The 11083-nt window shown below is 54.0% G+C and overlaps 1 protein-coding gene across 1 annotated transcript; it reads left to right on the forward strand.

Annotated features, from left to right (window-relative positions):
- Positions 1–7285: 7285 nt before the first annotated feature.
- On the forward strand, positions 7286–10831 carry SMIM10L2B (small integral membrane protein 10 like 2B). The gene is made up of 2 exons (XM_082717675.1): positions 7286–8137; positions 8945–10831. Exon 1 carries the CDS (start codon positions 7501–7503, stop codon positions 7735–7737), a length of 237 nt encoding a protein of 78 aa, XP_082573801.1. The 5' UTR covers positions 7286–7500; the 3' UTR covers positions 7738–8137; positions 8945–10831.
- Positions 10832–11083: the final 252 nt, after the last annotated feature.

Consider the following 11083-nt stretch of genomic DNA (forward strand, 5'->3'; position numbering starts at 1 on the left):
GCCACCCGTCGCACTTTGATCGCAGCTGCTAGTCAGACGCCGCGCCCAGCCCTCCGCACCACCATACGTCTAGCCGAGGGTCTACGCGAACCTTGATGAGGGCAGAGACCCGAGGGCCTCAACCTGCCGCGTGCCCACCGCCCAGCCAATGGGGGCGTAGTGCGCTCAGTGGAAGCCACCCAGAGGCTGTGAGCTGATGGGCGGGACTTCGTGGCTCCTCCCACCACAGGCGAGGGCGGAAATGTGGTGGCCCACCAGGAATCACTTCTTAAAATAGAGGGTCTCTGTGCACTGCCGCGGGGAGGGCCTGATTCCTGTCTTGGAAGGTGGCCAGGCAACTTGCCCCAAAGTTGGAGGCAGGCCCCCAGACTCTGGCTCCCGGGTGTGGGACCCCCATTCCTCACTGCGTGAATGATTTTCTCTTCCTTGGCCTCTAAGCCCCCTGCACCACCAGCCCCCATCAGCCCTACCTCCTCACCCCTGCACTCATTCCACGGGAAGGTCAGTGGTCAACTCTAAGCTACGGCTTTCAGTTCAGTGTTCAGTGATACCACAGATACGGTGGAAAAGCCGAACTTGCATGTCTGCATGGGTCTCAAGCCATAGGCTGTGTCTTGCTCTCCTTGGAAGGGAGCCAACGGTGCCAAAACACTCACTATGGGGCTGACAGCCACTTTTAAGTACAATATGGAGATGAGGATGGCTGGGTCAGGAGGGCCAGGTGATGGAGCACGAGGCAGGGAGTTTGGATCGCATCACTAGTCTTTTCTTTGGGGGACCAGGCGGACATTACATTAAGAATATTAGTTGAAAAAAAATAAATACTGTAACAGCAAAATGAGTTTATTTGGGAACAGCAGACCAGTTGCAATTCAGGGCACATGAACCATGGCGAACTTTAAGCCAGTACAGAGTACAACAAAAAGCTTTCTTTGATAGAGGAGAGGAAGTTGGGATGGGTGGGTTTGAAAGAAACTCATTAGGGGAGAGTGAGAATCCAAGGTTGTGATGGCCTTTGGTTGGCTGAGTGGTGGCAATTTCTCATTGGTGGGGCAGTAGGTGAGCCCGGAGGAAACCGTCCCTCCTCCTGCTGCTCCTGCTTCCTCCTCCTGCTTCCTCCTGCTTACTTCTTCCTGCTGCCTAGTAAAGCAGGCTCCTGCCTGTTGGGGGCCGAAAATTCTGCTGAGAAGTGGTAGTAAGTGAAGGCTCCCTGTTTAGGGCTTCCCCATTTCTTCTTAAATGAGGTTGCCTTTATTCATTTTTATATTTCCCCTTTGATCAAGATCTTCCCTCAAAAGCATCACTGATCAAGAGTCAGGTTTGCCACGTTTAGTGGTTTTGTCCCTCAGTAACAAGGAGGACCTTCCTTCATTGCCATATCTAACATCAGAGGGCAACCATTGAGATCACACTTAGTAACAAGGAAGGGCAGGAGGGAGAACTCTCAGGCATTCATGTCTAAAGTGTTTATTTTGGGGAGCCTGGGTGGTTCAGTCAGTTAGGTGGCTGCCTTGGGCTCAGGTCATGATCTTGGGGTCCTGGGATCAAGCCCCACGTAAGACTCCCTGCTCAGCTGGAAGCCTGCAAGCCTACTTCTCCCTCTTCTCCCTGTCTTGTGCTTTCTGTTGATATCTTTGTCTCTCTCTCACATAAATAATTAAAATCTTAAAAAATAATAAACTAAAGTGTGTATTTTATCAGGTTTCTAGGCATTGGAGATTGTCTCAATGTGTTGGGCTAGCATCATCCTGTTAGGCATGTTGTTTCTACAAAGGTTTATCAGGCTCATATACAAAGCTTAAAAATAGAGCAGAATTAAATCACCTTGACAAATCTAGATTGAGCAATGGTTCTAAACCTAGAGCCCCAGCCTGAGGGTAGCCAGCTGAAGAGATCAAAGGACCATGGATTTTAAGGTGAAATTCACTGTAGCCAATATTCTTCCTCTCTCGTTTTACACAATTGGGTTTGTGCTTCTGCAGAGGGATTTCTGCAAGGGTAGCAGGTGGTATTGGCTATGGCACAAGCACCTCTTTGTTCAACAAGTAGATGGTCAAGGGCTTTAGCCAGTGAGTCAAGTGATTATCACTGGGCTGCTACTGTTTTGGCTGTGGAGTCAACAACCTCTCCTAATGGAAGGGAGAGATTTCTGACCATGTGTTCATGGGCACATACTCTGACCCAAGGAGCTAAGGCCCTCCCTACAGAGGCGAACCCAGAGTCACATACATCTCTTGGAAGCGTCCATTTAAGGCAAGTGTGGAGGTTTAATGGGATGGGCGAATGGGAAGCTTCTGCTTTATTATGGATGTGGACAGGGATGGCTAACCAACCCAATAAACATTGGCCTCCAGTTCCCAACTATCTAGTTATACGCCCATGGGGTATGCTATCCACCGCCAGACAAAAATGAAACCAGGCAGAGCTCAGAGTACTCTAGCTGGGGTCTGGGGTCTGGTTATTGATAGATCCATGAGTCAGAATTTCCTGATTGACACTTTCAAGCTGAGAATCAGAGGAGTTGGGATGACGTCCCATGAAAGGCCGTCCCATCCTCAAAGAGTCCTTTCAAAAAATCCTGCAAAGAGGAACTAGCTGATTTGTTTTTCCTCTGGCTGCAGGGATACAGGACACATTTAGATAAGGAAAAGGGCATGCATGACATGGTGAAGATTATACAATTGGCAAAGATGAAGGGATTTAACTGAACCAGGACAGTTATGGCTGAAGAAAGATGGAGACAAGGTATGGGGACAGTAGGCCATGATAGTGTAACTTGATAGGTCACATCCATAAGCCTGTGGGTATAATTGGAAGTGGCATTTGGGACTAAGGACACATTGGTGATGGGTAAGACCAAGGGGTCTCCGACACCATGAACAGATCCAGCAGTCTGAAAGCTTTCCCGTTTTTACAATAGATTGGATAAGAGTGTTATTTTTCCAAGAATGAGAGGGTGAAAATAAGGTAAAAAGCAGCAGTAAGAAATGGTATGTTTTACACATAATACCTGATCATAGCTCACTGACACTGACAATTTAAACCACTTCTAGTGAAGTATAGAAATCTTGCTTTCATTTAGGTCTATTGAATCTTTTCACTTTAAAAAAAAAAAAAAACCTGTGCACAGGGTTGCCTGGGTGGCTCATTGGGCTAAAGCCTCTGCCTTCAGCTCAGGTCATGGGATTGAGCCCCACACTGGGCTCTTTGCTCAGTGGGGAGCCTGCTTACCCCCCTCTCTCTCTGCTTGCCTCTCTGCCAACTTATGATTTCTGTCAAATAAAATCTTAAAAAAAAATAAAAAATAGGGGCGCCTGGGTGGCTCAGTGGGTTAAGCCTCTGCCTTCGGCTCAGGTCATGATCCCAGGGTCCTGGGATCCTGCCCCACATGGCGCTCTCTGCTCAGCAGGGAGCCTGCTTCCCCTTCTCTCTCTGCCTGCCTTTCTGCCTACTTGTGATCTTTCTCTCTCTGTCAAATAAATAAATAAAATCTTTTAAAAAAATAAAAATAAAAAATGGACCCTGTGCACATTTTAAAAATATTTTATTTACTTGCTTATTTGGAAGAGCGTTCACAGGGGAGTGGCAGAGAGAGATCCTAAGCAGGCTCCATGCCAAGGACAGAGCCCAATGCAGGGCCAGATCTCATGACCTGAGCCCAAACAAAGAGCCCGTTGCTTAACTCACTGAGCCACCCACACACCCCAATCTTTAAACTTTTAAATATAAATGTCAAGTACTTCATCCACATCAGATAACATAATTTTTGCTTCAACCATCAAAATAATTATAAAAACTCAAGAGGAAGATGGTTTATTATATTTTCTCCTATTTTTACGCATTCCAATTACTCTTTTTCCTTCCTAAATTAGTGCCATCCTCCTTGGGTGATCACTTCCGTTCTGTTTAGGAAACTTCTCTTAACTGTTATTTTTTTTTATTTACTTATTTGACAGAGAGAGATCACAAGTAGGGAGAGAGGCAGGCGGAGGGGGGGTGGGGGGAAGCAGGCTCCTTGCTGAGCAGAGAGCCCGATGCGGGGCTGGATTCCAGGACCCTGAGACCATGACCTGAGCCAAAGGCAGAGGCTTCACCCACTGAACCACCCAGGCGCCCCAGCTGTTATTTTTTTTTTTTTAAGATTTTTGCATTTATTTTGAGAGAGAGTGTGTGTGCACCCACAGCGGGGGAGCGTCAGGGGGCAGAGGGTGAGGGAAAGAATCTCTAGCTGATAAGCATGGAGCCTGATCCACAGCTCCTGGTCTCTTGACCCCGAGACTCTGACCTGAGCCAAAACAAGAGTCAGTCGCTCAACTGACTGAGCCACCCAGGCACCCCCTCTTAGCCACTCTTTCATGGTATGTCTACTGGTCAAAATTTCTCTTAATTTTCCTTCGTCTGAGAATGGCTTTATTTCTACTTCATTTCAGAAGGATGTATGCAAAGAGATGGAATTTGTGTTCAGGTGGTAAAGTGAACCACTGATTAGTTCTGCTCATCACCACCTCCTTCCGTTTCTTTGATGCTTCCGGTTTGCCTTTTTCCCCTTGAGCGAGTAGGAAGGAATTGCCAGATCAGTATACATGACTTTGCCGAGTTCCTTAAACAGTTCTAGAGAGGCCCCCGAGATGTTCAAGTGCAGTGGTGAACAGGTATTTTCAGAGTCTAAATACTCAAGCCAGCTCTCCTTGTTAAAGGAATCTATTTCTTGCAGACAGCTTTTTAAAAGTTGTATGTATAAGCAAATCTGCGTATTTCCACAATTTATTAAATGGTCTTAAAAATGAACAAGCTTGGGGCCCCTGGGTGGCTCAGCGGGTTAAGTGTCTGCCTTCGACTCGGGTCATGATCCCAGGGTCCTGGGAATGAGCCCCACATCACACTGGGCTTCCGGCTCAGTGGGGAGCCTGCTTCTCCCTCTCCTTCTGCCTGCTGCTCCTTCTGCTTGTGCTCTCTCTTTCTCTGTCAAATAAATAAAATTTTTTTAAAAAATGATCAAACTTGAGCTGGATTTGGCTTAGAATAAAGATTAGATGAAACCAAAGAAGTGCTTCTAAGCACACCAGCAAGAAATGCTATGAACAAAGGCTGAAGAAAACATGAGAAGACTCCTTACAGTGTCCAGGGCCAACAATGGGTTAAGAGGAGTTCTTAGAAATGACTATGTGGTTTGAAGGAGTTCAGGATATGCCACGCCAAAATATGCCACTTTGGTATATTATTTCGAGCCAAAAAATCACTTGAAAAACAACAAACGCAGGGAGAGGCTTTCTCTGAAACCCCTGTGAAAATTAATAACCTCATCTGAAGTGGAGTCAGGAAGGGTGCCTGAGTGGCTCAGGTGGCTGGGTCTCCACCTTTGGCTTGGGTCATGATCCTGGGGTCCTGGGATTGAGTCCCATGTCAGACACCCTGCTCAGCCGGGAGCCTGCTTTTCCCTCTCCCTCTGCTGCTCTTCCTGCTGGTGCTCTGTCTCTCCCTCTCAAACGCATAAATAAAATCTTAAAAATAAAGAAATAAATAAAAATTAAGTAGAGTCAGGAGACCAGAAAAGGGGAGCTCTTCGGTCCTACCATTCCTTGTGCATTGCAGTCGCCAACAGAAAAGACATACTTTGCAAATAAGACACTGCATTAGCTATTACTATCCCAGCGGAAAAAATAAAGGTGTCTTCCCTTCCCTCTCCCCCAGCAGCCCAGCCAATGGGAGGCAGTCATAACTTAAGGCAATGAAAAGCTACTATACTGGGAACTCTGAGCTTACTCTAACGGACTTTTTCTTTCCAACAGCAATCCCAGTCTCCCCCTTTCCTCTATAAAAGGGCCTTCTTGGGGCACCTGGGAGGCTTGATGAGTTAAGCATCTGCCTTCGGCTCAGGTCATGATCCCAGGATCTTGGGATACAGCCCCAAGTCCAGCTCCCTGTTCAGCAGGGGAGTCAGCTACTCCCTCTCCCTCTGACCCTGCTCCTGTGCTCTCTTGCTCACATCTCTCAAATAAATAAATAAAATATTTTTTTAAAAAACCTTCCTTTCTTTTGTTCTCCAGATTTCCCTGCAATTAAGTCCTTGTTTCCTTGACCTTCGTTGTAATTCTCTCCTATTCCCACATAAACATATTTTTGCTGGTAAACACTGACTATTTTAAGATTAACATCCCCTTATGGGCCTAAAGATAGATCCTCCAAAAGGAACTCAATTGTCCTAAAACCCCTCCTTAGAAGTTTCATCAAGGGGGGAAACTGATTCTGACCACAGCGGGGAAATGAGAATTCCACACCACATCCAGATTCTGTCACAAACTATCATATCTCCTATCTATTCTAACTAAAAACCCACTAGTGTTTCCTAAAGGCATTTAGTCTCCCCTAAATTGCCTACATCTCTGTTCCCCTTCCCCTATTAAGATGGTATATAAGCTTTCAGATCTCACTGCCTAGGTGTTCACGATTTTTTCCCTGTGATGTCTCCATGCAGTTAATATCAAAAATTAATAGATGTGTATATCTTTTCTGCAGTTAATCTGCCTGTTGTTGATTTCTTTCAAAACCTAGGATGTGGGGGCACCTGGGTGGCTCAGTGGGTTAAGCCTCTGCCTTCTGCTGGGGTCATGATCTCAGGGTCCTGGGATCCAGCCCCATATCGGGTTCTCAGCTCAGCGGGGAGCCTGCTTCCCCTCTCTGTCTGCTGCTCTGCCTACTTAAGATCGCTCTCCCTCTGTCAAATAAATAAATAAAATCATAAAAAAAGACACACCTAGGATGTGTGTACAAATAGAATCAAGAGTATACAGGGAAAGTTTTCCTCCTTAACAGGTAAAAGAAGAACAATGGGATAATTATATACATGACCAGCAAAAAGAAAAAAACGCGCCCGTGCTTTACTGAAACTCTTCAGTGCCGCTGAATTAGCAGAGATACGCGGATTAAAGAAAGGTACAATGGGTTGCCTGGCCGGGTTTTGTGCGGAGACAGTGGGGAAGGGGATACAGTAAACAGGAGGCCATCTGCAAGGAAGGAGCCTGGCAGTCCAGACACTCCGCCGCACACACCGGCTCCGACCGCTACTCTCAAGGACACGCCCCAAAAGCGATCCCTGGGGATACCACCTTCCAACCCCTTCCAGTCCTCGGGCTCTGCCCTTGGGCGCCAAGGAGGAGGCGGGGCTCGCTGGCGGGGAGGTCCTGTGGGCGGTCCCGGGCCGGCGGCGGCCGCTCCGCGGAGCCCGGGAGGGGGCGTGGCTACACGAGGGGCGGGGTTACGCTGGCGGCGGCCGCCCCGGCAGCCGGCGAGGGGCGGGGCTCGCCCTAGGCTGCTCCGGAGGGGCGGCGGCGGAGGCGTGGAGGCGGCCGCGGAGGCTGCATCCCGGACCCAGCCAGGGAAGGAGTGACGGGGGCGGGGCGGGAGGGCACCGGCGGCCGGCGGGGCGCCTCAGGCCTCGCGTCCACCTGTCCGGCCGCACGCTCTCCCCTGGGTCAGCGGGGCCTGCGCCGGCCCGGACCCATGGCGGCGTCGGCGGCTCTGTCGGCGGCGGCGGCGGCGGCGGCCCTGTCGGGCCTGGCGGTGCGGCTGTCGCGCTCGGCGGCGGCCCGCGGCTCGTACGGCGCCTTCTGCAAGGGGCTGACGCGCACGCTGATCACCTTCTTCGACCTGGCCTGGCGGCTGCGCATGAACTTCCCCTACTTCTACGTGGTGGCCTCGGTGATGCTCAACGTCCGCCTGCAGGTGCGGATCGAGTGAGCGGGCGCCGCCGCAGCCCCCGCCGGAGGGTCCCGCGCACCGGGCCGCGCCGGGCAGGGGCGCCGGCATGGAGGACGGCCGGCGGGACGCGGCGGGGGCAGGAGGCGGGGCGGCCCGGGCCCCCGGGCCCTAGACCTCCGCGGGGGGGCGCCGGCCACCCGGCCGCCTAGCCACCCAGCCGGGCCCCGGCCACGACCGGCCGCCCGCCCGCGGCGTGGCCGGTGACCTATTGCACAGAAACTCTGCAAACCGGCCCTTACTGTCGGGCTCGAGGGGAAAAAACCAAACAAACCAAAAAACGATTCGAGGGCGGCCGACCTGTTGCCTCACGTTGGCCAGAGCCGGGGAAGCCGCAAGGAAAAATTCTGCAGCAGGGACTTGACTGGCCCCGATCCACAAGGTAGGAGGCCAGAGGCTGGACCCGCGGGCTGGCGGCCGCGCTTGCCATGACGTCTCGGTGGCAGGGGGCACTGTGGACGGGACCCCAGGAAGCCAGCCCCTGAGCTGCCCAGGCGGGAGGCCACAGGCGCCCCATACTCTCTGGTCCTCATTCCCGGACGGGTGGGGTGGGGGCGGCGAGGGCATCTCAGAGCGTCAGCCCATCCCGCCCTGCTCTCCCCAGAGGCCCTGGTGCTGCCACCTGAACCCCAGGGAATGGAGGGGAATGGGCTGGGGGAGGCGCCCGGGAAGGCTCCAGAAGGAAAAGATGTTGCCACCTTTCAGCCCCTTGGGGAGCCAGACAGGGAGGGGGGTTGTGTTCTTGGCCAAAGCCCTGGTGGGTGCCTCTTCTAAACCCTCAGGCCCCTGGGGTCTGGGCAGCTGCCTCTAGCCCTGTGTTGGGGGCCTGCTCCTTCTGTGCCTGGGGCTCCCCTCCCGTCCTGGGGGCATCCTCTGGCGCTGGGCACTTGGCCATTTGGAGACCCAGAGGAGTGGGAAGGCCGCTCGACCCTATCCCTGCCGCCACCCTCCCACCGGCCCCTAGCTCTGCCCCTAGGTCTGCCCTCCTGGTGCCACTGAAGGCCGCATCCAGCAGTCCCTGTGCGCCCAGAGGAGCCAGGGAAATGGGGGTCTCCTTGAGCCCAGGGCAGCTCGCAGGCTGGGGAGCGGAGAGCGGGTGGAGCAGCGGCTTGCGAGGAGGCAGCCCTTGGGGAAAGGCGCCCCACACTCTGTGGGACCACTGTGGAGTCTCCATCTCTCTGTCTTTCAGGAACCAGTGTTCGTAGGTGGTGACCCACCCCTTCCGTGGCCTTGTCGAGAGACTGCAATCCCTGCCCAGAGGCGGCCCCTGGGCCCAGTGCTGCCTGGGGAGCTGCTGGGCAAAGGGCCTAGCCCGGGAGGAGAGAAAGGACCTTCCAGGCAGAGGCACCGGCTGCTGGGGTAGCCGGTGGTCCCGTTCTGGCATGGGGAAGGACGTGACCCTGTCACCTCAGCGCTGCATCTTCTAGCAACACTTTGAGGGCGTTCTGCGCTCCCCACCTGATGACTGGAAGAGCTGGCTCTGGGACTGGGAGAGATGTGTCCTTGTCCTACAGATACAAAGGAGTGGGGCTGAATCTGCGCCCTGTCTTTGAGAAAATCTGGCTCTGTGGGGGAGGGGAGTTCAAGGCCCCCCTGGGGGACCTAGGGGGAGAGAACGAGGTCCAGGGTAGGGAATGTGGGGAACCGGCTCTTCTTGGGGTGGTGTGGGAGGCCCCAGGGAAGACCGTCAGAGCTGAGATGGACACAGGGGAGAGTCCTAGAATGCCTTGCAGAGTGGAGGGCTCCACCCACAGAGCCTGGCCTCCCCTGCCACCCCACCCCAGGCTGGACCAAGAGCTCCTCGGCAGCTGGGTGGCACGGGCCTCTCGGTTTGGGCGGCAGAGTGGGGGTGGGGTGGTGGCAGGGCCCCTGGGCACAGGCTGGAACCAGGAGGGTGAAGGGATAAACCTGAGATGCGTCCCCGTTCTCGTCACCCCCCAGTCTGGGATCGGGCCAGAGAACGTCCTCTGGATGGGCTTGGATTGGCCCTGAGGCCCCAGATGTGTGGCTCCTTGGCCCACCGGGATGGCCAGCTATGGCCTCAAGGGGGCCAGGAAAGACCCCGGTCCCCCAGCCACTCTGTCCCCAGTTGCTCTCGGTCCCCAGGCTCCAAATTCCTGGGACTGAAAACCGAAGCAGTCTGTCCAGCCCCAGGGACAGAGTGGCCCTGTGTCACCCTTCTGCCCTCCTTAGTCGCCCTCTAGAGGACGGGTCCTGAGCAAAGAGCTCTGCCTGCCTCACCCCGGGGACCGAGGCCCAATGAGGCCACCATGTGTGCCCTGCAGCTTCCCGCAGACAGGGTGTGATGGCTCTCACCTCGTGCCAAGGGTTCTGCGGTCCCGCGTCCAGGTGGCACCTCCTGTACCCCAATCCTCTCCACCCAGCACCACGTCTGGGAGCCTGCCGGCCTGCCGACTCCATCCACAGATGTCTGGGGACAGCGTGTGAGAGCCCCGCAGGGCCTCTCTAGGGCCGATCCACAGATATGCCCCTTGCAAGGCCCCGTCTCACCCTCGGGGTGATCCGCTCCCTGGCCGGGGACTTGAGGCTCAGCTGGAGCTGCCTGGGGCCTGGGAATTCTCTTCCTCACAGAGAGAGTGGGAAGCCCCAGGGCCCTGACCCAAGACGCCTGCCCCGTGGGGCACCCCAGCCCATGCCAGTCTGCCCTGGGGGTCCGGGAAGTCTCAGCACGGCCCCCGAGCAACTGGGCAGGGGCTGTACTTCTTTGGCCTGTGGTCCTGCCCCTGCTCTTCGGACAGTATTGGCCTTGAGTAGGGTTTGGTCTTGAGTACTTATTGAGCTGCACCCCCCACCCCCGCCCGCACTGGGCCCTGGCTGCCTGACAGGCTCTCCATGCACTTTATTTATTTGCAGTCTGTGTTCCAGACAGCAGAGCTTCTGCAAAATCCGAGACACGGGCTGAAGATGACTGTCCCTTTCCTGTGTGTGATTCACTGTCCTGGTCAGCACGGGCTGCTCAGAAAAACGCTCGTGTTCCTGCTGTTGTCGAATCTTGTCCCTCTAAGTTAAAAAGATACACCCCTCCCTGAGTTCAATAAAATCCAGTCAAATTGGAGGCCTCCTCTCCTGGTGTGGGGTCCCCTGAGGGACTGGGAGCAGGGGAGGGAGAGCCAGGGAGGGCTGCAGGGTGGAGGCCTGCCCAGTGATGCTGGGGGACCGCCTGCAGGCCAGGGGCCCCAGAGGAGAAGGCTGCTGCATGGGCCTGGCCAGACGGTGGGGATTTGTCTCGATCTCAACCTTTATTTGAATAACCGGAGACCTAGGTGTTCTCTCCGTTTCAGAGCCCGGCCTCAGAAAGTGCTTACTA

Source organism: Mustela nivalis, assembly GCF_964662115.1.
Source record: "Mustela nivalis genome assembly, chromosome: X".
NCBI lineage: Eukaryota > Metazoa > Chordata > Mammalia > Carnivora > Mustelidae > Mustela > Mustela nivalis.